Source organism: Vanellus vanellus, assembly GCF_965231255.1.
Source record: "Vanellus vanellus genome assembly, chromosome: 1".
Taxonomy (NCBI): Eukaryota; Metazoa; Chordata; class Aves; order Charadriiformes; family Charadriidae; genus Vanellus; species Vanellus vanellus.
Window position 1 is genome coordinate 89,868,570 of NC_138905.1, and position 27,107 is coordinate 89,895,676.

General features: G+C 43.8%; 1 protein-coding gene across 3 annotated transcripts; it reads left to right on the forward strand.

Moving 5' to 3' along the window:
- The first annotated feature begins 1,773 nt into the window (after positions 1–1,773).
- Positions 1,774–25,430, forward strand: NAA50 (N-alpha-acetyltransferase 50, NatE catalytic subunit). Of its 3 annotated transcripts, XR_014269241.1 has the most exons (6): positions 1,774–1,952; positions 17,289–17,425; positions 17,907–18,026; positions 18,995–19,061; positions 21,468–23,658; positions 23,703–25,430. XR_014269241.1 is itself a non-coding variant. In XM_082483930.1 (5 exons), exons 1-5 carry the CDS (start codon positions 1,945–1,947, stop codon positions 21,646–21,648), a joined length of 513 nt encoding a protein of 170 aa, XP_082340056.1. In that variant the 5' UTR covers positions 1,774–1,944; the 3' UTR covers positions 21,649–25,430. The 3 variants fall into 3 exon arrangements, 2 of the variants coding, with proteins under 2 accessions (XP_082340056.1, XP_082340057.1); XM_082483930.1 differs by having other exon boundaries at positions 21,468–25,430; XM_082483931.1 differs by having other exon boundaries at positions 17,292–17,425; positions 21,468–25,430.
- Positions 25,431–27,107: the final 1,677 nt, after the last annotated feature.

Genomic DNA, 27,107 nt, shown 5'->3' on the forward strand with positions numbered 1-27,107 from the left:
ACGTTCTCGCCAAAATGCCACAAATGGGTGGGCTAATAAACCACCTTTATCATTCCATCAGCAGATTTGCCTCCTTTTCCACCCCCTCTCCGCTTCATCAAGTAGTATTAGCATTTGAAATACTATGCTAGATCAAATACCCAATGTACTTTGCTGAAGTATTGCATTACAATGAATAAAACTATCACCAAATTGCTTTTATTCCCAGCTGGAGTGCAAATTCTCTGACAGAAACTAGTAATATCTTCGGAAGAGATCACTTTGGGCAACTGTATTGAATGGATAGATCTTGATACATACATGTCATATACCCACACCTATCTGTAACATGTACAATATCATCCAGAACCCAGTCACATAAAATTTCTTTCTTGCCTTTAAGTGAATTCTAAATGTGATGTTTGGAACAGCTCATCTAAATCAGGATTTTGTCACTAGCTACAGCAATAGGAAACACATTTGATTTGCTATCAGCATTTTCAACTGCAAAACAACAGGTGGGCCCTTTTACTCAGGAAGGGTTGCGGTCAGAAGCCAGTAGCAGCGTTCCTGTTCCATAACCTCGTGGCTCACTCACTGCAGGGCTACGGTCAAGGCACAGAAAGATTCAGTTCCACCCACCCAAGATGGTGGGGTGACCCAGCAAAGAAACCTAGCCCCTGTCACCACTTCTCCTTGGGATATCTCGTTGGGCGTCTTTGCGAGCACTCAGCAGGTTTCTTATTCGGAGAACCCTACTCAGGGAGCTGCTTTGCTTTCCAGGCCTTTTCCCCATGAGAAACGGGATCAGGAAGAGGCACGGCCGCCGCCAGCGTCCCCCCCCCCCCCCCCCGCTGGGGAACGGCTCCCAGCGGACAACCCGCTTCAATCGGAGCTGAACAGCCAGGCAGGCTCAGCCTCCGCTCGCAGCACAGCCTTCTGCCCTCACCGCGCCCCAGGCAGGCGGGGTGAGAGGTGAAGGTCGGTCGTCCGGGGAAGGGGGGGGGGTCTGCCCACCACCAGGGTGACATCGTTTCCACAGAACGCTTTGTGGGTCCGGCCCGCCTCCCCGGAGCGCTCCCCGAGGCGGGGGGCGACGGTGGCCGTTGGGAGCCGCGCGCGCTCCCTCAGAGGACGGCTCGGCGGGGAGATCACCCCCCCGCTCCCCGCGGGCAGGTAAACGTGCAGAGAGGAGGGGGCAGCCGCCAAGCATGTCTCGAGAGAGGAGCGGGCGGAAGGAGCAGGGCAGAGGGAGGGGGCGAGACGCCTCACCTGCAGCCGGCACCGGCAGACCCGAAGCCCCACTCCCTCCGGCAGCGGCAGCAACGGCGGCAGAAGCGGCGCTGGATCAGCTGACGCCGGCGCCCCGGGCGCATGCGCCGCGGCCCAGGCCGGAAGAGCCCCCGCGCGAGCCGGCCTCCCCCGCGCCCAGTTCCGGGCGGAGCTATTCGCCCCCGCCCGCGCGAAGCCCGCGAGAGGCGCGCACGATTGGCCGCCCCGCACCACGTGGCGAGGCCAGGCGAGGCGCGCCGCCTCCCTCCTCTCGTACCGCCCCCCTCCCCTCGTGTCGCCCCTCCCTTCACCCCCCCTCCCCCGGTCACGCGGGGGACGCCGCGCGGCGCCGTACCGCCCCCCCCCCCCCCCCCCCCCTTCCCCGGGCGAGAGGCGGGCGCGGCGCGTGCGCGGCGGGAAGGAAGGAAGGAAGGTGGTGCGGGGGGAGGGTGAGGGGTCATGCCGGCGAGTCGGCGGGCGGGGGCGCGCGCGGCGTGAGGTGAGGGGTCACGGGGGCGGGGCGGCGCGGCGGGCGGACGGAGGGACGGAGGCCCATGTGGAGCGGGCGCGGGAGCAGGAGGCTGAGCCGCCCGCGCCGCCCGGGCCGAGGAGGGGGAGGTCGGAGCCACACCGCCGGGCCCTGCACGCAGCCAGCGCGGACGCCGCTGCCGCCGGCCAGGCCGCGGCCGCACCATGAAGGGGTGAGTGCGGGCCCAGCGCGCCCCGCGGGGCTCGGCCCGGCCCCGCCGTGACAGGGCGGCGGCGCCCGCCTGGGCCCGCCTCGGTCGTGCCGCCTCGCTGGCCGCCGCGGGGAGCGGAGTGGAGCGGAGCGGGCCCAGGCGGTGCGGCCCAGGCGCGGCGGGCGGGCGGCGCCGCGCCTCGGCGGGAGGCGGAGGGGGCCGAGCGGTGCCGCCGCCGGCAGCCGCCGTCGCCGCCTCAGGGCTGGGGAGGGTTGGGGCGGGGGCGGGGGGGGGGGGGGGTGGTTGCATCTCTCCCGCCCTTTGGGAGCGGGGCGGTGGCGCGCGCCGCGGGGGGCCGGGGTCAGGGCAGCACCTTTCGAGGGAGAGAAGCGGCGGTCCCTGCGCTGCTCGGTGGTGCCCTCTCAGCGGAGCGAGAGCTCCCTGCGGGAGCTCCCCCACCCCGCTATAGCGTTTATTCCGCTGCCGGAGCGAAAACTCTGTTGGCGCTCAGCCGCGCTCCGGGACGCAGCGGCTCTTGGCGCTCCGGAGTGATTTCGGCTTGCGGGCCGTTGTCCCTCGGCAACACGAAGGGTGAAGGCAGCCGGCGGGGGGGATGCTGGCTGCTCTGTCGTACTTGTCTGGCGATAGCGAAGAAGCCGCGTTGGGTCTGTGCGCAAGAGCTGCTCGCCTCGGACGAGTGGTTTTGCAGCGCTATTGTCTGTAACATTCTTTCAGCACTCCTGTTGGCTTAAGTCTTTTAAGTGTTTACCTACGTGGAGGCCGTGCAACGTGGATGGATGAAAACGAGCTGTGTTTTGTGTCTGATTTCTGTAGCACGCTGCTTTGGGCCTGGCTTCGCTTCTCGGTGGCTCTTGGAAACCTAGAGATTTCAGATGTGGTTGTCTGAATCACTCGGTTTCCTGCTCCATGGAGGCAGCGAGGTGCCGTGTTTGGACAGGAGACTGGAGGTCTTTAGAGTTGCAGTTCTGCTCTGGTGTCAGATGACCTGCCTGACCTTGCACAGGTCACTTTGGGACAGGCTTTCCAATGTTGTTTAAACCCCTTAATGTTTATCGATTTCAGCATCACCTGTGTTCCACAAAACCTGATCCTTCCACTCTGTGCCTCAGTTTCTTCATACGCACAAAGGAAGTTTTCCACAGCTGTTTCTGAAAGGAGTATTAAACCAGTCCCCTTGAAACTGGTGTTATGCAATGCTGGGTATTATTATTCCAGTTTGGCAGCTTAAGGCAGGGTGAATGGAAGCTGAAGCACTTAAGCTTTTACTAAGAAATGGTTAAGAGGTTTAGCTTATTAGCAATTGGGGTGAGGTCACACGACAAGACTGCTTGATAACAGATACTTAGCTATTTCTTACAGCGCGTAAGCAGCTTCAAACATCATGAGGGGCTGGCAGGTATCTGTAGAAAGAGGTTCTGTGGTGATTGCAAATAAACTGACTCTCCGCTGACATGAAATAGGTGTGTTTGGGATATCGGGCAATCCTTTTTTTGTCTGCATCACCCTACATGAAACAGGGCACCCTGCCTCTTAGTCACCTTATAATGAGGATGACAGAGTTTGCAAGAAGAGCAGCAGTGCTGATCAGCCAAGATGAGGTGGCAGTTGACGTGATCATTGTTCAGCAGCACTCCTGACAAAACTGGGTTTCCTTTTATCCTCCGTCGACCATTCTCCTGTTTTCCACAGCTTAGCCCCGCTTTAGCTGTGCGTCAGTCGTAAGTTGAGGGACAGGGTTACTGGGGCCTGGATGCGTGAGGTGGAAAGTGGCCCAAGCATGTCAGGTCAGAGCCATGGAGGTCCCCTGGCAGGTCACAGCCAGAACTATCTGCCATACTGCAGTGCTCCCCGAGGGGCCCTAGCTTTGCTTGCACTGCTCAGTTTTTATTTCAAGGAGCTTTTTACTTTTGGTAACTTCTTTTTTTTTTTAAATAAAAAGCCATGGAGGGACAAAAAACCCAACACGCAACCCTATTCTGCTTCCAGAGCACCAAACTTTATTTCTGTTACTTTAGCTACACGTACAGGCAGCTTTATCATTAATTCAACTTCAGAACTGATTCTTTTGGGTTCTGGACTTGCGTATTTCCACTTTTCTGGTACTCCTTCATCTCTTTGAAGAGCAGCATATTCCTGGCTTGTCAAAACACTGTTACCACCATGCAGCGAGTTCTTGTGCAGAATCACAAATCTTCATATTGAATCCAGGTGTTCTCTAAAAATTCAGATTGAGGCAAATACACTGATAGAACTTAAATTGAAAAATACCCCAATTTAAATACAATGAGATAACCAAAGGACTAGACAAAGACTTGAGAAGGAATATATTAAATTACATAGGTGTTCTCTGGAACAAAATCAAATTGTTGGTCAAGCTATGAAGATTGGAAGGGGATCCCTAAAAAACAAGTACTGTCAGAAGATAGGTCCAAACATAGATCTAAAGCTTCAACTTCCAACATAAAGAAACTAGTGTGGTGTTTGAAAGGATCTGATCTGTCCTCAGTATTAAATCCAAAATTGTGAATCAGTTCTTTTGAACAAACCAACTCCATCTGAGAACTCTTTCTGGGAGTGTATGAGTTGCATAGTAACGCACACCGCAAAGTGCAGAGAAAATTTTGGGAGCACTAAGACCCATAACATCAGCTGTAATTATGAACAGTCTGCTTTGGCAGAAAAAGACTTAAAAAAGAAACTGGCAAGTTCACTGATGTTTTGAAATATCAGATCTAAAAGAGATTGTGTAGTCAACCTGTGTTGCTTGCAGCCCTCTTAGCTGTCTGAATTCAAAATAACACATAGCAGTCTGTTAATAATTCATATGGGGTTGCAGTATCTGTCATCAAGGTGTTTGAGATTAGGTTTGAGATTGTTTTACAGAGGACCTTTCGTTTCAGAGATAGTGGAAGATTTTTTTGCTTTCTGAGACGCTTAAAATTTTGTGGGTTTTCTGTTATTTGATGAGTTAAACACCAGCTTCTGAACTGGTAATTACTATTACCTCCCACCTGCTTTTGTGATACTTGGCTTTATGTTCACTCTATCCATCTCTTCTGAATTATTTTAATAGTTTAGAGACTTGTTATGTTCCCCCCTTTTTAAACGCGAGTTGAAAAACTGAGGTAATTCACTGTTCTGTCAGTGAACTTAATGATTCTCTAGAGATTCATTTCTTTTTTCATTTATTGTATTGCTAAATGTTGTTATTGTTAGTTCTGGAATTTGAAAATCTATTTTAGAACTGGATTTGCATGAGGAAAAATACCAGTGGGAGGGACTCGGGTTCTGCTGTCTTTAGTAATTTGCCTGGTTTTGTAGAGCAGATGTAAATAATACTCCTTGCATTTTACTGTTTTTGCAGCGTTGATTCACTTGTTTCTCAGTGGTTTTGCGTTTTCTCTACAGTTGTTATGCTACTAGTTTTAAGGAAAGAAAACAGAACATCATCGAATCCTCTAGGTTGGAAGGGACCTTAAAGATCATCTCGTCCAACCATTAACCATTTCATTGATTCTTGAGCATTTGCTGTTTGCTGCCTGTGGCCTTTCAATGCCTTACAATAAGGGTGCTTTCCTGACATCTTTCAGTTCAGATGAAGCCTGTGAGAATAAGTCATCCATCCTTTCCCTGCTGCCCTTACCTAAAAACCACATTACACAAGGGGTGTAATGCAGGACACGTGCTCCATTGTATGCTTGTATCTGCTATGTGACTGGGAACGTCAGCTCCAGCTCCTTTATAGAGCATGTAGTGCATGTTACAAGCAGGTCCCAGTGCCTGTGCTCCTGTGCATATGTGTTATTTTGTCATGTTGACCAAAACCCTCTCCAGTTTTGATGGGAACCCCCTGTGGGATTGTCATGTGGCAGCATACATGTAGCCACATGACGAAAAACTGATTGAAATAGGGAGCAGAGTGCTGTGTGTTATACCGCTGTCTTAGAAAGTAACGTGCACTGCTTTTCTGTAAGAAACTTCTAGGAGACTGCCTCTAAACTTTTATGTGTTGCAGTTAAGTCTTACACTTTGTAGTTTCCAAGGGTCCTGACTTGCTGTGGAAGAGCCCTTCAGACTAGATGCTACACAAAAGGTAGCTGTTGCCACAGAGAACTTCATAACTGAGAGGCTTTGCAGGCTAGTGCTATTCTAGCTGCCTTTGTGGAAGAGACATCACAGCTGGGGAATACTGAGCATAACAGAAAAATAACAATAGTGTATTTAAAGTACGGTGAGTAGTTATGGGTAAGCTCTGATATCTCTGCTTGTTTTGCCTGGATTCACGAAGTAAACCCGTCAAGGTCCTGAAGTTGTGTGTGTTTCTCACGAGAACAGGGAAGGTTTTTTTCCCTGCTTTTCTGAGTTAGTATTACAGAGTTCGTGCAGAACTGTTGATTTGTTTCCATTTGCAAGGCACAGTGCTAAGCTTAACGTATATGGGAGGAAGTTCCAAGTTTATGAGAAAACTGCTGAATTGTCATATGCACTGGAGGCAGGAAAAAAGGTAATTGAGCTTGAAAATTATTGTTTGGTTTTAGGATTTTTCTGAACCTAGAAATGTCAAAGCGTGAGTTATTCTTTCTGCAGTTAATCCCATGGATGGTAAATTTAGACCTTGCCTATGCGTGCTTACAAATAGCTTAATATCTTCTAAATTAAGTTTCTAAAAACTCAGTGCAGTTTATTATATGTACTTTAACTTAACTTATAACTCTTAGCACTTTGAGTTTAATTCCATAACCAGATTAAGACATTCCATGAGGCAGGGAGGATAGGAGGGTAGCACAGGGATTGTAGCCTTTTTATTGAAGCACTTTAGAACCCAGCCTTGGCTTTGGAGTGGTGTTTGACCATTAAGTTCTTTTTACATGTATATGTAGCTTGTTAGTATATAGATTGGCTTGCTAGGTTGGGACATTTCTTCTGTGAAAAATGTATTATCTTTAGTTAATCACCAAATACCACAGACTTTGCTGCCATCTCCTGAGGACAGGAGAAATGATGCATCCTCATTTGCCGCATAAAATCTCTTCTAAAATGGGGAATAATGGGTGATGGTTGAGCCAGAAAAATACTTTTATCCAAGTGGAAATGATTCAGAACTTGAAGAGCTTGCCCATTTGGCAAGGATTAGAAGTGTTCAGACCAATAATCTGAGAAGGCGCTAGATATTTTTACCCAGAGGAGGAAGAAAGGACAGGAGAAGTTGGATCTTTATATTTGTTTGGGAATTGATAAGAGAGAAGTGCAGTACCTCCTTGCATCCCTTCTGCTCCAAGTGAGACAGGCAATGTCAGGATTACTTTCTGTTCCCTGCTGAAAGAGGGGAAGGGAAGAAATGACCTATGTGGGAGTTTTAAATGAACAAAAGTTTGTCAGGAGGGAGATTTGAGGTAAAGAAACAGGTGGGAGCGGAAGAGAGAAGCAGTCTATGTGTAGAAGAATCGCTGGTTATTTGGAGAATCTTGAAGACCTGTGAGTGGAGAAGCACGGCATTGAAATGGGGTAACTGTGTATTTGTGTCAAAGCATATTGAATTAATTCATTATGGGAAGGAAATGAAATGAGGCTTTATAGAAAATAGAGCCAAAACCACTCCCAGAACACTGTCACTAGGTGACTAAGATTAAGGTATTTGAATTTTCCTGGAGGCAGAGTATTTTTTTTTTTTAATGGATTGAAAATAACATGCTGCATGGTAAGATCTTGATGCATGAAGTGCTTCGTGAGCTCACTTGGCCTTCCTCTTCCCTATCCTCATTCTTTTCCAGACTCTATGTGATTTTGGGCCCTTAGCAGACTAGAATCTCGATCCCTGAGAAAATTTCCCATTTCCACCATCTGACCATTGTATTTATCTTCTCTTGAGAGTATGGGGTGAGACCTAGGGCAGCAGTTTAAAACTTGTGAAAGTTTTCTCTACATGGCACTTGGAATTTCTTGCGGGTAAAGATCAAGGATTAGGTTGATAATTGCAATTAAAGGAGATTTGTTTGTTTTTTAGTAAGTAGCTCTTTAGCATGGATTTTCATTTGAAAAAAAAAAAATCATTCTTATTCAAAACTGGGAAAAGGAAAGGCGGCAAAAATAGCTTTTTGTGATATGTTAGGTGCTTGCAATGATTGTTGCCGTAGAAGTATGTGTCAGTGGGCGCATAAAACTGATAGCATGTTCTGTTAATTTTTCACGGTGTGTTCTTTATATAATGCATGATTTGAACACCTCAAAAAAAACACCAACACTGGGACTGAAATCTGAAGTATAGGCAGGAGACTTATAATAACCTGCCACTTTTTCTTTGCTAATCTAACAGACACAAGCATTTGTAAAGAAAGGTGTTTCAGTGACTTATAGAAATAGTTTGTGTGAAGCAGACAATGCCATTCTCCTGATACGTCAATTCTATAGTTTGTTACCTAATACAAGTACAAGGAGTGCCTTTGAGCTCTATAGATTTATGTAAATAAGGCACTTCGTGAACCCACCATCACTTCTATTTTGAATTTGAAGGTAAGCTTCTGATCTTACCTGAGGATCATCAGGTACTTCATGAACATTATTTAGCGAAGGTTCATGATCTCCTGGGAGGCAAGTAAGTGTTATAATTGTTATATCCAGGGACACTGAGAGTATGGAAAGGGACAATAACTTGTAAGATGTCCCAGGGTATCGGTAATGGAGACACAAAACTAATTTTGAGCTAAGTTGTTTCAAACTGGCAAAGTACTTCTGCTTTGCCATCATAGTTCAAAATCTGAATGTTCATGTGGGCTTAGTTGACTAATAAGGAAAAGTGGTTAGACCAGCAATGAAGAGTTAGGATTTCTGGCAGCTCTTTATCTGCTGTACGATTGCAGGCAAGTTGTTTCCTCTTTCACCTGACTTTGATGCAGCTGGGATAGGCAGATATAATATCAAAGCCTGTGCCTCGTGAGGTGCTCTGAAGCAGCAAAGTGTTACAGGGTACTAAGTGATGTATGTGTGGCTGCTTTTCTGTTCTAGGCCCACTACATTTGTTTCTGATATTTTGGAATTTGAAAATCCTCTCAGCTGAGCATGATGATTCCTGTTCTTTGTATCCAGCTGCAGAGTAAGATAGCTTTTAATTTTCTTGGGAAAGTTTATTTTTATTTGACACTTGTTGAAATGACCTCGCTGTCTCCCACTTGCCCTCACGTAATCAGACAGCTGAGATGCTTCGTGATTGTACTGCTACTTACTTTAGCTTTAGGGTTGTCTTTTTTTCTTTTTTCCTTTTTTTTTTTTTTGTGATCATAGTTGAGTCTAGATTTGAGGTCTAGTATAGTACAACTCTCGAAGAACAGGTTTCATCTGTGAAAACTGTGAGGCTATTATAGTGTAACTTTGCTTCTTGCATGTGAAGACCGGCCAGTCTTTTGTACAATGGTTAGGTTTTCTAGGTTGAAACAGAGTGAATTATCCAAATACAATGAAGAAACCTTGACTGTAACGCACTGTGTATTTTTTTGTTATAAAGGAGAGAGGCGAGGAGGGTCTGAAGTATGTCTTGGAGATTTATGACACATGCCAGTGAAACCTGTTCACACTGAGACCCATTTGAATTGTGAGTCTTGAGTGCAGTCTTCTGTTAGTTCTGATTCTAAAATTGCTGTACATCACTGCCCTTCTACAATCCAGCACACACCCTGGGGCTATCTTCCAGCAGAGTATCAGGTGTCATGAAAATACATGTTTTCAGTAGTTAAGTGGGGCTAAAGAAGATCAGGGGGGCTCAGAAGCAAATTGGTAAGACTTTTTGCATGCTAAGCTTGTATTTATTCTTCTTATTTTCTGACAAGTGAAGCAGAGTAGATTTACAGCCCACAGATCTTCTAGATAATTGAAAACATATCGGTCTGCCCACAAGGACTAGACTAACTTGTGTGCCTAGAAAGATAGCTCATCTGTTTTACAGAAAAAAAAAAGAAAAATAAAACAAACAAAACAACCCCAAAACACTAAAAACACTAGAGAGGCCTTTTAGCTTTGGAATTGAATCTAAGCAAAGCCACACCCTTCAGGTCTATAGCTTTCATAGCTCTGGTTTGGTTTTGTTTTATGAGTGGATTATCCTGTCTAGACTCCTACTTTGACTTGGAAGCCAAAATAGAAGCAATAAAGCTAGTTGGCCGCTTAGCGGGTGACAAACCTTCTCTGAAGTCCTCTAATTTGTTAGGGCCCTTTTCTCCCCTGTGCTCCCTCTCCTGACTGTTTGATGATACCTCAGTAAGTTTTGCGAGTTGCAGATACAGTTCTGCTAAATTTAGTATGCCAGATGCCTTCAATAAGCCTGAGCCAAGCTATCAGTTACACTGAGATCTGTTTCAGTCAGGTACATCCCTCTGGGGAGAGACTTGCACTATTTAAAGTTGAATGAGACTGAGATTCTTACAGCATTAAGAAACTTGGAATTCCCCCTTTTTCTCCCTGGTGTTGATTCTAAGCTAGCCTTCAACACTTGCTATCCCCTGGGACTGAATTTGTGTTGCGTTTTGAACCGTAACTCTGGAAATTGGCTTCATCTTGAGCTATCATTCTATACGGCAGTTCTCCTTCGGTATACATCGAGAGGCAAAAGGCAGCCTTAGCATAAGCAAATGCTAATATTTCGTTTAGCCTGTGTTATTTCCAGTCTGAGTTTAAGACGTTATAAGAAAAATAGTGTTCAAACCACAGCCATATAGTAAGTAGGCTGCAGATAGAGGAATGCAGCTGCAGTAGGACCAATTGGATTGCATTTGGTCCTACGAAAAGTGCAAGCTTTTTTCTAGTAAGTGCTTGAAGGGTCTAGGGGGGCACTGGCATGCAAGAGCATGAGCACTGATGCTGATGTTCTGGGCATGCATTCAGTTTCGGTAACTGCTGCATGTCACCTCACTAAAGTCCCACTTCCACTGGGATTTTGTGGATCACTTTTCATTTCTGCTCTTACGTTGCTGGGCAGTGTTGCTGTACGCTTTTAATGAACAGCAACCTTACGCACCAGAAACCAGTTCCCTTCACTAGTAAAGTCTCTGTGTGTTTTTTCTTCAATAACCCAATCACGGTATGTTGCAGTTGGGAGAAGTGCAAACATAGTCCTAGGATACGTCAGGGAAATGCTTCTGGTAGAGATAGGAAAAACTTACTGCCACTGTACAAGGCAACAGTAAGCATTTGGGGTGCTGCAAGCTGTTTTGGTTAGCCGTGTTTAAGGAAAATTAACTTAAATCTGAAGGAATGGAAAGAAGAGCTAGTATGACAATAGTAGGAATTAAGAGCCAGTCTTCAAGGAGGAGGCCAGGAGCTTGGCTTTAGTTACAAGGAGGAAAGTATAAAGAGGTCATGGTAGCTCTCTGAAAAGGCATGTGGGATAGGGTATGTTGGTACCCTTCAACGGCTGAAGCTAATGAGCAATGAGACACAGCATACAGGTAGAACTTGAGTACATTTAGACTGGCAATCAGAAGAAAGTTTAGTTATGAGAATAATGGTAGCTTAGGAACAGCCTTGCAATGGAAGATGTTGAAGTGGCTTCAGAGGGCTGGTATTCCATCTAGGAAAGGGTAATGGGTTTGTAGAGCACTGTAGTAATAAGAGGTCTGACATGATGAGCCAAGTCCCTCATTCTTTCATAATAAAAACAGGTGCTTGGGATGGGGTGGCTGACTTAGTCCAGAAGCTTTGACACCTAAGATGAATACAGTTGACTGTTGTGTGGTCTGTGGAGTGCTATTTGAGATGTAGGATGCCAGTAATAACTGTATATCTTCTTAGGGATATTATTGGAGTAACAGAATAAAATAATCTGTTAAGGAAGGGCATGTCCCTTCAGGATGCTTCAGGTTCTTTACATGTCTTTATGTTCTCTCATATCCTGATTTGAGGTCATGATTATTTTTTTTCTTTGCAACAGCAGAGGATAAGAACTTGTCATACATCCTATACTGAGTTGAAATGCACAGGACTGGTCTAATCAGACCTTAGCTGATATAGTAAACTTATGCTACTGATTTAGCTGATGAGAGGTAACTTGAAGAAGCAAGTCCACTTGTAAATAGTTATTAAAAAACTAAGAAACAGAAGAAAAAAAAAAAAAACAAAGCTATTTCCATTATTCCAATGAAAAGAAAGGAGTGACCATTTTGTGTTCTTTGTTGCAGGTGCTTTATCTTGCTGAGGCTGGGGTAGGTTTAAGTCCTTAGGTTCAAAGTGCATGTTGTTCAGTAAATTAAAAGGTGTAGCTCTACAAAATTGTGTAGATGCTCAATGATCTCTGTGCTCCTCTTGCACAGTAGTTCCAGATTAAACTGGGGTAGGCTGGCGCTTCTGCTGAAGAACTGATGGGTTCTGCCCCTGGCAGTTGTTTTTTCTCTTTATGCTGGCACAAGACTTGTGTGGTGAACCCAATCAGGGGACTGACTAAACTTTTCTTTTTTTTGGCTAGGTAAATTTTAATTGGGGTTGGTTCACCACATTGTTGCACAAATGTTTGTGCCAGCAAGAGGATGGAAATCAGTGGCTCGGGGACAGCAAGACTGCTGCTTTCAGCAGCAGTGCCAGCTTTCCTGTGTTTTTACTTGGGGCCCTAGTGGCCCTTTTGCCATGCTGTCCTCAGGCAAAGTGATGAACTCTCATGATGTGGGTCTTCCTTTCCATGTCCTCACTTAGTTTACTTATTAAATGCTTTTGTATGTGATAGATGTGGTGCTGATTTAATCAGCTAGTGCTGTACATCAAAGTAATTTATGCTTTGAGTACATACTATTTAAACAGACATATTTAGCATATTGATTTATGCTTCCTGCAGTGTTTCTCAAACTTTTTTCATATTATCCTCCCTGATAAATTACTGGCCCTGTTGCAACTCCTGAGCAATGAGGAAACAGCTAGTGACAGAGCACAGGAGGCAGGCAGAAGGAGATGGCAGGAGGCAGCAATGAATGTGGCAAGTGGTGAGAGATAGAGGGAGGGAGCCTAAGGGCTTGAGGAAATCTGTCAACAGCACCTTTTAGCCACCTACTACTGGAACTTGTTTTTCTGGCCTGATGCCAGCCTCAGAGGTGATGTCTTGGCTCAGCAGCTATGAGCAGCCTTAGACTCTGCATCTGCAGTTACGTTACTTATTTATTCCCTGTCTGAAACCTTGGTGAAGGTCCCATCTTCTGGCCGTGGTCCCTTTCTCAGCCATCTTGTCCTGGCTGCCCCTGACAATATATCTTTGTCCTGTTACACTGCCATCAGAAATATTCCATAGTGACTGTCTTCCAATGCCTTATTTCTTACTTCATTAGTAACTAATTAGTTTAAAAATAATATTGGAAAGCACACTACCCGATAATAGTCTGTCAGAGACTTTTTTTGCTCAAGTATAAAGAGAGACTTGCTCTAGAGAAACTTTGCTATCAATTCATCATCAGAGTTCATGCTAATGTTACTGACCATAGAATCATAGAATGGTTTAGGTTGGAAGGGACCTTGACAATCATTGAGTTCCATAGGCAGGGACACCTCCCACTAGACCAGGTTGCCCACAGCCACATCCAGCCTGGTCTTGAACACCTCCAGGGATGGGGCCTCAACAGCCTCAACAGCCTCTCTGGGCAACCTGTTCCAGTGCCTTACCACCCTCAAAGTGAAAAATTTTTTCCTAATGTTTAATCTAAACCTGCCCTCTTCCAGTTTAAAGCCATTCCCCCTCTTCCTATCGCTACATGCCCTTGTGAAAAGTCCTTCCCCAGCTCTCCTGTAGGCCCCCTTTAGGTACTGGAAGGCCGCAATAAGATCTCCCCAGAGCCTTCTCTTCTCCAGGCTGAACAGCCCCAACTCTTTCAGCCTCTCCTCATAGGAGAGGTGCTCCAGCCCTCGGATCATCCTCATGGCCCTCCTCTGGACACGTTCCAGCAAGTCCATGTCCTTCTAATGTTGGGGACTCCAGAGCTGGATGCAGTACTCCAGGTGGGATCTCACGAGAGTGGAGCAGAGGGGCAGAATCACCTCCTTTGACCTGCTGGCCACACTTCTCATGCAGCCCAGAATATGGTTGGCCTTCTGGGCTGCAATCACACATTGCTGGCTCATGTTGAGCTTCTTGTCAATCAGCACACCGAGGTCCTTCTCATCAGGACTGCTCTCCAGCCTTTCCCCGCTGAGCCTGTATTTGTGCTTGGGGTTGCCCTGACCCAAACGTAGGACCTTGCACTTGGCCTTGTTGAACTTCATGATGTTGGCTTGGGCCCACCTCTCCAGCCTGTTCAAGTCCCTCTGGATGGCATCCCTCCTCTCCAGCGTGTCTGCTTCACCTAAGAGCTTGGTATCATCAGCAAACTTGCTGAGGGTGCACTTGACCCCACTGCCCATGTCTCTGACAAAGATGTTGAACAGTACGGGTCCCAGTACTGACCTACTGATCTACTGAAGCTTGGATTTACTGATACAAAAAAAGTATCACCAAAGTGAATATACTATAAAATCTTTTGGACAAGAGGTCTAGGCTTTCAAGGGACTGAGTGTGGTTTTTCTCTTCCCTTAATGACCTCTTACTGTGCAGCTAATCTGATCTAACTGGTCAGTGGAGACCTGCTGCCTTTGGTTTCCACTCTGATGCAGACTGCAGCAAAACAGGTTGCTGAGTCTTCACTCCTAGTATGAGATTATTGAGGTCTTCTACTCCAGCAAAATTCTCTTCCAGACACAAATATACTTGGGAACCTGCCTGCCATGGTTTTATTTCTACCCTTTGTGAGGATAAGGTAGCAGCACTGCTGGCTGGGATTAGAAAAGGGCACAACTTGCCTTCTGTGTGCTTGAAGAAGCCCTGCCAAGCTAGGCTGAACAGCTGTGCTAAGATGGGCATAAAACAAGTATTACAGTTACCCCACTGTCTAGTAACTTTGATAGCATGCTTTTTTACAATGGGAGTACTTCTATGATGTGAGGAGATCATCCTTACTAGCTTAGTACTTAACTTTATGTTGGAATGTAATTACGAAAGGGGCTTGCAAAGTGGTGATACATGAAGAAAGGAATCTTTCTGTTGAGAGCAGAAATAATATAGAAGATGGAAAAGGCTGTGAAACAAAGGGCTGGTGGCAGTAGGAGTCACAGAAAAGAGACACTACAGACTATTTCAGCACAATATAGTGGTTTATAGCTAGAAACTTTAGAAATACATCCAACTGCTGTTGCTTGTAGCATGCCTGGGTATCTTGACATGGATGAGATGCAAGAATATGGAGACTGTTGCTTCTTCTGTCATTCTTGAGATCACTGTTCGAGAACGTACTGTCCAGTTCTAGTGAGATGTCTCTCAAGAGATTGCTGTATAATTGGGCAGAGCTCAGGGCAAACTACAAGGACTCATGGCTTAGCAATTGCTCTTGCAGTGGCGGGGGAGGCGTGAAAGATCAACATGTTCAGTGTGGTAGGGGGGAAGATGAAAAGTTGCCTGGAACAATTTGCAAGCCCCTATACTGGCATGGGAAGATTAACACCAGAGAGCTTTTTAATCTCTTTGGCAAATGTGTAACAAAATATTAGACTTTGGAGTCAGCAAAGTTCAATATGTAAATGTCATCCATTAATTCTAAGTAGTGTGAGCAATTAATTGGAACATATTAATCTGATGGAGAATTACGAAATCATCAATAGTCCATTAGTTAATGCTAGATGGTTCTCTAAAGAAGGTAGGCTCTACTTACAAATTGTTTAGCTTCTGTAAGGCTCACTAGGGAGATTGTCTGATCTGTGTCATACCAGAGAGTGGGCAATGGTAATCCTTGATACTTTTGCAGAACTGAGACTGTATTATTTGCTGTAAAAGAAAAGGAGAAAGTGGGTGTGAGGGTAAGTTACACTTCTTGAAGTAAACATTAAAGGCTCCATTCCTGTAGCTTTTTCTGATAGTTTTGCAGGCTGCAGTACAATGCCTAGAAAGCATTGTATATTTATCACCCATCATTGGCAGGAACAACTAAAACTGATGTGATATTTGAATACTGATCGATTAAGGGTGTTTGTATAATAAAAGTCAGTTAATAAAGCAGAGTCAGTTAATAAAGCAGAGACAGATTATACTCTGCATTACTTGTTACAGTTCTTGAAGAAAAAAGTTGTTGGTTATTATCTTCTCTGTGCTGTCGCATCCTAGGCATCAACCTATCTGAAAAAACAAGCTGCCTAGGCACAAGAGGCATTGGAGATGGAAAGCAGCTACTGCATATTACTAGAATGAACTTTAAAGCCTGATGTAAAAGGATCTTTGAAAACTGCCTTTTTGAAAAAGGAATCGGACTTTTTTTAAAAAGGCAAATAGTGTCTTTACAAATGTTTGAGCAGAAAACAATCTAGTTGCCTGTATGTATTCAGTAGAACAAGGCTGAGATGAACCTAGAATTGTGTGTGTTTCTAACTCGACATGCATTGGCTTTGTGCCTGCCTACATATTGTGGTGATCATTTAGGAAAAGATTTTAATTATCTTTCTTTTATTTTTCATTCTTATAGTCCATTTTAAAACTGTCTGCCTGCACTCAAGAAATTGGCTTGGGGAATACGAACAACTAGTTAACTAATTTTTATTTTTTCTTTTTTTTTTTTTTAATTTGCTCCTGTATATATAGTGTTTCTGTCAGGAATTTAGTCTTAGAAAAGGGAGAAGCTTGGTCTGTTTCTTCTCAGTATAATTCAGTGCAGTACTGGTATTTTAAGGTTGTGATTCTGCTGTCAGTCAAGAGGAAGAATTACTTCAGTGATGATCGTAATAGATGCATATATCACCTTGACAGTGGCACACTTGCCTATTAACAGGCTTGATAGGAGTTTGCTGCACACAGTATTGTTGCTTTTAACAGACAGATGTCTAGTCATGACTTAGTCTTTGTCTAAGCATAAGCTTTATATTGGTAAGCGGTAAAATTAAGGCTGTGTTTGAAGCACGGATAAGGTTTTAATTTTCTTGGTCTCTATTCTAGCCTTCTGTCCCTCCCATCTTTCCTTTGTTGGTTTGTTGGTTTTAGGCTGTTTTTTTCCCCCTGTGATCTTGATGATCAGTGAGGAAATTAATGGGATAAAATTAAAGCTAATACTCCTACAGAGATTAGTGTTCTCCTGTCCTCTGCCCAATAAAACCTCTCATACTATGGTATGTCAGTGTTAAACGTGACCTAAGAAACTTCTGACTGTATAGTACTGACTGAAATTGGGTTTGGGAGTTAAATCAGTCACCAACAGAAAACTTGATTGTATGGGTTGAATATTGCAGTTCAGGTATGTATTAAACTGATTATTAGAAATTTTGCAGTGTATCAGATGTTAAGCATGTTTTGATTTGTTCCAGTAGCCGGATCGAGCTGGGAGATGTGACGCCACACAACATTAAGCAGCTGAAGAGGCTAAACCAGGTCATTTTTCCTGTCAGCTACAATGACAAGTTCTACAAGGATGTACTGGAGGTTGGCGAACTAGCCAAATTAGGTACAAATGTTCTTGCCAGTAATTGTGTGCTATGGTGGCAGAAATGCTCATCATTGCTATCCATTATGGTTTTAAATAGCAGATCCTTCTATTTTGTTGTTTTATATAATGGAAAAATAACTGTTTGGGAACCTCATAAAAGCCTCAGTCCCAACCTCAGAGAGTTTGTGTTCGAAATAGATTCCATTTTACTGGGAATAGGGATGTTTTCTGTTACAGCGGAAAACTCGAGAGATGCATGCTGCCAGCTTACCTCCTGATGTCATTGCTAGTTGGTTTAAACTATAATAAACCAACCACTGTGTCAGAGCACCATTGGTAACTTTACTCCAAGTGTTAAGCCACAATGTATATATGATATTTTTGTCTGGGTGGGAGAATTAGCAAGAGGGAAAGAAGGAAGATATAGGGTGTAAATGAAGAAGCTGTATGTACAGTTTGAGACTTGTGACTGATAACACTTTGTTTCCCTCCCTGGCAGCCTATTTCAATGATATTGCAGTGGGAGCAGTGTGCTGTAGGGTGGATCACTCCCAGAACCAGAAGAGGCTGTACATCATGACACTTGGATGCCTGGCACCATACCGAAGGCTAGGAATAGGTAAGGAGGATTTTCTTTTGTGTCTGAGTTATCAAAGAAACCAGATTGCTGTGCAGCCTTCTAAATGCTGTTTCAGATTTTTAACCGAGATAGTGTACTTTGAGACCACTGATTTCTTTGGGGGAGGGACTTTGGGGAAAGAGTATGATTTGTGATGTGCTCTTTTCTTCCTGCCTTTCAGAAATGGACTTTCCATAGAATTTTCTAATTCAGGATTTCAGATTATTTTAGGCTTAATCATGTTACATACTGTGATGTAAATACTCTGCTTCTACAGATGTGAAAATTGATGCACAGAGATATGAAATAATTTGTCAGAGGTATGCAGCCAGTATGCAAGTCATGTATAAGCAGAACACAACATTCCTTGATTGGTTTGTCTCTTCACTCTTCTGAATGAAGCTTTTTTTTTTTTTCATTTTGTGGTTTTTGTTTTTTGTTTTTTAATCTTTACTGAGTATTGCTCCTCAGGGGTAGTACCTGGTTTGTCTATACTGCAATTAGTTCTTTTCTCCATGTTGCAAATCCATAGACCAGATTAAGCAAGACCTTTCCGTAATCTGTTTGCTTTGACAAACTGGAATGAAAAGATAACTTTATTTTAAATTACTTCACTAGGCCTGTATTAGAAAACCACAACCGGTGTTCTCGCTGCTTTATACATTGTTTTGACCATATTTTGAAGTGGGCTTTAGACCTTGAAGCTAGTATTTAAATAAGCTGCTTTATACATACACTTCTGGGCTGTTATTTTTCTCCAAAGAAACAATGAATTAAAACTTGTGAGCAGTCAGAAAGATAGTGAAATACTTATACATCATGTTTTATTTGCCTTTCCTAGTTCTCTCAAGCTCTGTCATTTTAGTGTACCTACAGTTAACCTGCCTCTCCTCAAGAAAGCCCTTGGCTAAGTACAGACTCGATGGTGCACTTCTGGTTTTCTTAAGTATCTCTTTACCTTTCGGCAGGAACTAAAATGTTGAATCATGTCTTAAACATCTGTGAAAAAGATGGCACTTTTGACAACATCTATCTGTAAGTAAATGAGCTACACTCATGCATTTTTGGAGCAAAGGGAGGGAGTTTCAAGAGCATTTTTAGTATGTATTTCAGTGGGATCATGGGACATCTTGTAAGTACTAGCAAGAAAGCTAGGGGTCATACTTTGGGCTTGCTGTGTGATGCTGAGAAAACCAAAAGGTAGCTTTCTTTAGAAAGGCTTCTGCAAATTTGAAAGTAACTTAGTTAGAACATGATGTTCTATAGCAGAATTACACTGTATGATTAAAAAAAATCTTTTTTAATTTTTTTACTGTACAGTGTCATCCTCAGAATGGAAAATAGTGCAAAACTTGCATGCAGTTTTGATGCATTTGCTCTCAGTCTTTTATGACAGTACTGTGTAAGTTAGAACATCAGATCAGAGGTGCTTGCAAGCACTCTAGGTTCCCATTCAGTAGTAAGGCCAAACTGCTTATTCCCATTCTTGTGCAGTGCCAGGTCAGCTGTTTGTGCAGCAACACAGTAAACTAGGTCAGTGACCTGACCCAGCTGGGGAAACTGGTTTTGGTTTTGGGTGTTGTTTTTGGTTTTAGCATGTTTTTTTAGGGGGGGGGAGGTAGACAGCTGCATGTCTACATAAGCACTTGGCATGATGCAGACATGAGAACACGCAGTGGGGGTAGAGGACAGGGCTGCCTAAAAGAGCACTGCCATCCTATTAGATGCCCATGGAAACAGAGCCTGAAATCCATAGATGAAAAAGCTTCGCGTCCCCTTTGCTGCTGGCTGCACACTTCTGCTTCTTCCTGTGCATTGCTGTCTGTGTGGATACCAAGTGAGCTGATGCAGTTTTCGGCCAGATTGCTTCTCTGAGCCAGCTTCTTCCTTACCCATCGCTGCTTGCTTATACCAGTACAAGCATGGGGCACTGCTAGGGAGAGTCCCACAGCAGGTACGGCTTGGACGAACTTAACGCTGCCCAAGTACTGCACCCTGAACCCTTGCCAGGACTGTTGAAGATGCTTAGTGAGAAGTGTTTTGCACACTGATATCACTATAAATGGAGTGACTTTCTCCTCAAGCTTAGTCCACCTCTGCCAAGGAGATGCAGTCTTCTAAGACCTCTACTGTTGTAGCTTTGTGCCACCTCTATAAGAGGAACAGGTGTTTTAAAGAGGAGTTTGAGTAAAGCTACTTTTGGCTTGTATTCCTCCTCTCCTGCCTCAGAAGAATGGTAATGAAGTCTCTCAAATGCCCGCTAGTTGGCACAGGCTTTTATGCTTTTGCACTGTGTGCACAGTGAAGGAACTGCGTGCCGTTTTTAGTGCAAAAAATAAATCCTTCGTAATCCGTCCTTCCCAGAGTAGGTTTCTGGGATGATGATAAATAGCCCCCAGAGCTGGGCATAACAAAGTTCTTTTAGTGGCCTATTGATTTTATTACTGTGTCCGTTGCTTGTGCATCTTCTATCTGAACATATTATGTAGCTTAGCACCAATTTGATATCAGTGGCTAAATTTGTCATTATTACGAAGCTTTCTTTTAGCTATTTGGTGTTTATTGGGCTTAACACTAAGATCTTTTGTTTTGTTCTGCTGTTGCTTCCAGAGTTGCTTTGGTTCTATGGTTATGCAGCATGTTGTCATGACAAAGTGATTCATGAGCTTGTGCAGTGCCCACTGAATTTTGGGAGTATTTAATGAATGCCTTTTGCTGAGCCAAACATCTCTTTTTTTTTTTGATAGAACTTGTGCAAATAAATGTCCTACTTGCTTAGAATGAAGAACCTATGGCTGTTTGTTTTGGAGGCCTTAACTCTTGAAATATGCTAGCAAGATCTGTAAAACTCTGGGGGAGATAGATTAAAGGGGAAAGGACTTTGTAAGTCCATAGGGCTTCTTTGTGCTGCCATAGTTGGTTGTTTTTTTTATGAGAGGGGTAGTTAACAGTGAGCAAGGAGTTAAAATCCTGTCAAACACAATTGCCAGTTTTGCATTGCACTGTGTAGGGATCATCATTCAGACAACTGTTTTGGTCACCTAAGAAGCATCACTAGAGGAAGTTAAAATTGGCTCTACGGTGAAACTTTATGATATATTTCCACAAAATATCTGACGCTTCTAGATTTAGAAAAATAGAAATTACTGAGCTAGTAATGATTCAGAGTCTCTCTGCTATTTGTGTTCCTTAAAAGAGATTTCCTGAGGGGAAACATTTGCCATTTCTCAGAATGATTGCCACAGGCCGTCCAAGATCTGTGTGTTAGCTCAGGACTGATTTGGTAAGACCAAAATTTCCAGTCCTGAATTTACACCATTGTTCCTGACTCTATCTAGATAGCTCATTTTCTTATCTTGTCTTTGACCATTCTGAGTGTGGAGGTATACTGTACTGCAGAAAGTTCTGATACCTGTCTCTCTATTCTCCTTTGTGTCCCAGGCATGTCCAGATCAGCAACGAGTCCGCAATTGACTTCTACAGAAAGTTTGGCTTTGAGATCATTGAGACGAAGAAAAACTACTACAAGAGGATAGAGCCCGCAGATGCTCATGTGTTGCAGAAAAACCTCAAAGCCCCTTGTCTTGGCCAGAACGCAGATGTGCAAAAGACCGACAACTGAACAAAACCCCAATGAACACTTTCTTGCACTTGCTTGTCGCCAAATAAGGAAAGAGAGGCCTCTTGATTTTTTTTTTTTTTTTTTTTTTTAACTCCACCCCTTCATCCTCTTAATTTTTTTTTCTTGACCTCTCTCCAACAAAATGTAATGCTTCTTCCAAGGATTTTTCCAATCATGTTTGGGGTTGGTGTTTTGGTTTTGGGGTTTTTTTTTTTGAGCTCTCCGTTTTGGTCTTTTTCGGTTTGGGGTTTTTTGGCGGGTTCTTCTTTTTTTTTTTTTTTGGGGGGGGGGGGTGGGAAAAAGCGTGCAGATCTCTTAAGTTTGAGGTGTGGAGGGCTTGAGCAGGTTATCCTGATGACAAGTTTCCTTCAGAATTATCTCTTTCAGTAAGCAGAATGTAAATCCAATGGGGGGGAAAAAGGAAAAGCAATATCTTATCCTTTGACTCCTACATTATTGTGTTTTATATAACCTACAGGGTACTTTACTTCCCCCCCCCCCAGCCTTTGAATGTTACTTCAGTACTTCCCACTCTTCCTCTTAATTCCCCCCGCCTCAAAAAAGTATGTTTAGTTCTTCCCAATATTTTTAAGTATGGCTTTTTCCTCCATCTTTTGCTGAGAAGGGTGGGCTACTTTACCATACCTTTTCGCTCTGCCTGGGCTGATTTTTTTGAATGCTTTTTTTTTTAATACTCCTCACCCAAGCTGGTGCTACACTTCTTAACTGACTGAGAGGAGGGTTTAGAGTGGTCTTTGTTTTTTCTTATTTTCATTTACCCAACTCCCAGCAGACTTCTGGCCAGAGTAAGAGCTAGATCTGGTGTTGGCAAGAGTAACCTTGTAAAAATATGAATCCTGAGGCAAGACCCTTGCTTTAAAAATGGGTGAAATGCTGTAGGGCTCATTGACAGTTAGTTTTATCTATGTCATTGGGATGGGGAAAGTGACTGTGACCACTTTACCAGCTTTGATCACATAAGGCAAGCACCCATCTCCAGATAAATTTGTTACAACTACTAAATCTGTGGTGACAAATCTGAGATGAGGCAAGGGTTGAGGAAACCAGGCAGCAAGGCTGAGAAGGCAAACACAAATCTGACCCTAATCACATAGCTTTGCAGGGGTCTCCTGGATTTGCTTGGGATTGGCTTGGCTTGCTGTGTTTATGCCCTCCTTTGGGAGGAGGTGGTGAAGAACTGAACGGTTTGCTCCTTTGAAGATTCTTTTCCTCTTTCCCTGTTCAGTGGTAATAATGCAGTTCTCTCGTGAGAGGGTGTTCATGGAGCACCAGAGAAAGCAGCATATATGAGAGCATTTTATGTGTTCGGAAAACAGGCTGACTAGCTTCTTCCTAGTACTGTAACCTCAAAGCTACAGTAAACTCTACTAAGCTCTGCTTTGCATCCTTTCATGCTTTGTTTGCCTGAATATCAGTGCTCCTTTCTATGCACTGTTGCCAGCGATTTTATGTATGCCAATACAAATACCAACTTGAGCTTGGAGTCTTCTCCAAGCACCTGCGAAAGTGCACTGAGCTGAGACAACACCAACCTGCCCCATCCCCCAAGTAGATATTGAACTGCCTTCCTTTCCTGTTTGTTTTTTTTTAGTTTAAATCTGCATCTTGACTTCATCTGCTTTGAAAGCCTCCAACCTATAGTGTGCATTGCAGCATACATCTGGTTAGTAGGTGCTGTCCAGCCATTTGAGGGTGACTTGGGAACCAAGGATTTCAAGATGGGAGTTGTGGTGAGGCAAGGGATGACATGCCTCATTGCACATTATGTGGTCTTTGATACCCAACGGGTGACTATACATGCTGCTCCAGATTACTCCTTCTTTCCCAGAGGTGTGTGGTGTTTGTCGGAGTGCATCTTGACAGACCTATGCTGGAAACCGGCTACTCTATTTGCTGGGTTTGCACTAATCGAGTCTTGGGAATGGGCAGATCTGTAACAACAGAAGCCCCTCTGCATGGCCTGAGCACCTGTGTTTGCAACACTTGGTGGCAGACTCTGGCTAGAAAGATGCAAACGGTTTCCTTGGCCAGAGGCAGCCTAGTTTTGACAAAAGCTTATTTTTAGTACTGCTAGGACCTGCTCACACTGGTTATGTTGGCAGTTCCAGCATCTTTCTAGAAGGGGACGTATTGAAGCACAATTAGCTTGTCATAAGCCAACATAGTTTCTCTGGCCATCTGTAGACCAAACCAAGAGAAGTATGTGGAGGGAGTGAGATAGTATTGTATTTGAGGATGTTTGTGCAGCACAGCTGTAACTCAGACCATAGCTGCCTCTGGTGCCAAGCAAAGTGCTCTTCATTCTTCTAGAATTAAGTGGTAAGTGTTTGGGTTGGGTAGATGGGTGTGGGGATATGAACTCTTAGGATTTGCTGTTGTTGTAGGCTTCCACAAATCGGTGTGTTTCACAGACAGTTTTCCTTCAGGTTTAAAAGTATGAGTCTGATGTCTGAACTTACTTGGATTAACCTTTGTTTCTGTCTCTTTTTGCTTTGGGCTGCCATCATTCTATGAATGTATCCCTGAAAACAAATCTTAAAGCTCCTGTTCCACAGCAAACCTGCCTCATTGTAACTTCTGATAAAACGTTTTGTAGGAGGTGGAAGAGAGAGTAACCACAAATGTAAGACTCCTTTTCCCAGGCTATTAATCCTGGAAAACGGTTGTTGAATCTTGAACACAAGGTTTAATCTAAATCTCATAGAAAGCTGGGTTCCCTGTACATGTATAAAGGCGAGCGAAGGTCAATAGTTCTGAGTGACAAACAGTTGTACTTTATTATATCAGCTGTGTTGAGTGTGGGAGGAGAATGCTGTATCTTAGTGCTGTTACCCAGAGACACTGAAATTGTGTGGAGTATGGGCTTACTGCAGAGAACTTCAGTTACTTTGGTTGTTGCTGCAACAGGACCTCCTTTTAGGTTGAAAATAGCAGCTTATGAACAACTAAATTTTTTCCAAAGTTGGGAGTTTCAGTGGAAAAAAAAAAAAACACCAGCACTTCCTGTTCTGGATGAAGATCTAGCAAGAAAAATGTATGCAACTAACAACTTTACAGTGTAAGATGTGTATATGTGAGTTATTTCTGAATCTCTGCAACTGTTTTTGTCATACATCGGTTGAAGTCCGAAGGTATTATCTACAAAAAGACTCCTACTAGAGGAAACCATGGTACAGGGGAAGAAGAATCATCCAGGAGAGGTATCCCTCATTTTTGGGAGGGGGAGGGAGAGATTTTATTTTGTGTATACAGAAACTGGCTGAGTTTACATGATGCAGCTAATGGTTAAACCTGCCAACTAAATATGACATACTGTTACAATTGAAACAAACTTATGTGATATTTTGTTAATTCTTGATGGTGCCCTGTGTCTAGTAAAAATTTGATCCTCCAAATTGTTTTACTCTCCCCCATGTTGTAATCCAGGGTCAGCTGCTATGCACAAAGTCTGTGTTTTGTAAAGTGTTTGCTGACTTGGATGTTTCTTTTGAATCTGCAACTGCTTCCTGATTAATTGGGCTAAGACCACCCCTGGTCTCTTGAGTTAAGATTTAGTCAAAGGTATGCTGTATGCAGTTTACAGATGCATTCTCAATGTTACCAGTTAAGTTGCAGGGGGAGCAAATTCTTTACAATAAGATGGTCCATTTTTAATCTGTATCATTGCCCTTGTTGTACATCAGGAGCATGTTTTTGTTTTTCTCAAACTCTTTAGAAATACCGTTCAGAATAAACGTGCACTATTTGAGTTATGTCATTTATAGCTTGTCTTGTGCATTTTTTGCAGTCCAGCTGTTTCCCTCTGACTTCGGATATAGAATATTCCTCAGATGTTTCATAAACTGTGTAACTTGTAAGATTTCTAACATGAAAACAGTTGGGCTGCTGTGATGAATGCCATGGGTGTTTGAAAACTGATGAGAGTGGGGTCTGTTTGTTTGTTTCCCCTGAAGTTAAGAGCCTTTTCTCAGAAATCCTCTGCTGTGGGGGGTGGGGGGTGGGGAGGAGAGAAAGAGGAACTGTCCTGGAATATTTTTGCATTGACTAGTGAGCAGTCTTGAAACAAACAGATCAGGCATCAAGAACTCTGTGTTTTGGGCTTTATAGGTTAAATATTTTTCAAGTATTCAAATTTGTTTCTAGCTATTGCAAATCTTGACAACAATCTATGAAAAACCATGGTCTGTATCTGTAAAACTAACTGGTCTTAAGATGCAGTGAGTACTCTTCCATACTGAATCTTCTCAGAAAGCTATTTAAGTAAAACTCATCTATTTTCTTAACTATTCCAGTCTCTTCTGTTAAAGGCATTTTTTGTCTGTAGTTTCTTTCTGCTCCTATCCTGCTTTGCAGTACCATTGATGAAGTGAAAAAGCTGCACTGTGATACCGTTTCTGGGGAAAAAGAAATGTTACCCCAAATATTCTATATTCTGTTCATATATTCTATATTCTGTTCATATAAATATTCTATCAGCTTATTTCAGTTCCTCTGGAAACTGCTTTGTGGGTAGATGGAGTTGCTGCATTCATTAGGATAGCATGCAAAAGCAAAGCTCAGGCTCTGAAACTTGACTGTGATCTTGAGCTGCTGTTACCAGCTGTCTTCCCTGACCTCTGCTGGTGGGCCTGGAAGGCACAACTGGAGATGAACTGCTACCAGCAGTGCAACCTTCATCACTGTGGCCTGCAGCAGCTGCAGAAACTGGAAGACTTGCTCTGATTAAACTGTTGCAGCTGTCCAAACCGCTCAGCTTATAGTGATCCCTGTAATGTTCCTTTTCTTCTCCACCCTCATCCCAGTCACCTCTCTAATAGCCTATACAGTTTAGACAATTCAGTTACTCTCTTACAGGGAAACTAGTAGATACCCCAGGATTGTTTGTGATGCCCTTTCCTGAAGCTTTGCTGGTTCTATGGGCAGTTCATTCCCCTCGCTGTATTCAAAGCTTGGGTATTTACGTGGTCCTTGTACACTTGTGGTGTGCGGTCACCTCTTAGTCATAACAGTTTGCTTTTTCAGTTACTGAGATGATTGTACCCTTGGTAAGTTTGCAGATGACACCAAGCTGGGTGGAAGTGTTGATCTCCCTGAGGGTAGGGAGGCTCTGCAGAGGGATTTAGACAGACTAGATCTATGGGCCAAGACAAACTGTATGAGTTTCAATAAGGCCAAATGCTGGGTCTTACACTTGGGCCACAACAACCCCTGCCAACACTACAGGCTTGGGGAGGAGAGGCTGGAAAGCTGCTCAGCAGAGAGGGACCTGGGGGTGTTGATTGACAGCTGGCTGAACATGAGCCAGCAGTGTGCCCAGGTGGCATCCTGGCCTGCACCAGGAATAATGTAGCCAGTAGGACCAGGGAGGTGGTTTTACCCCTGTACTCGGCACTGGTGAGGCTGCATCTTGAGTACTGTGTTCAGTTTTGGGCCCCTCA

Coding starts and splice junctions, on each gene's coding strand:
- NAA50 (XM_082483930.1), top strand. Junction 18,027..18,994: donor ATACCGAAGGCTAGGAATAG/GTAAGGAGGATT, acceptor ACCTTTCGGCAG/GAACTAAAATGTTGAATCAT. Junction 19,062..21,467: donor ACTTTTGACAACATCTATCT/GTAAGTAAATGA, acceptor TTTGTGTCCCAG/GCATGTCCAGATCAGCAACG.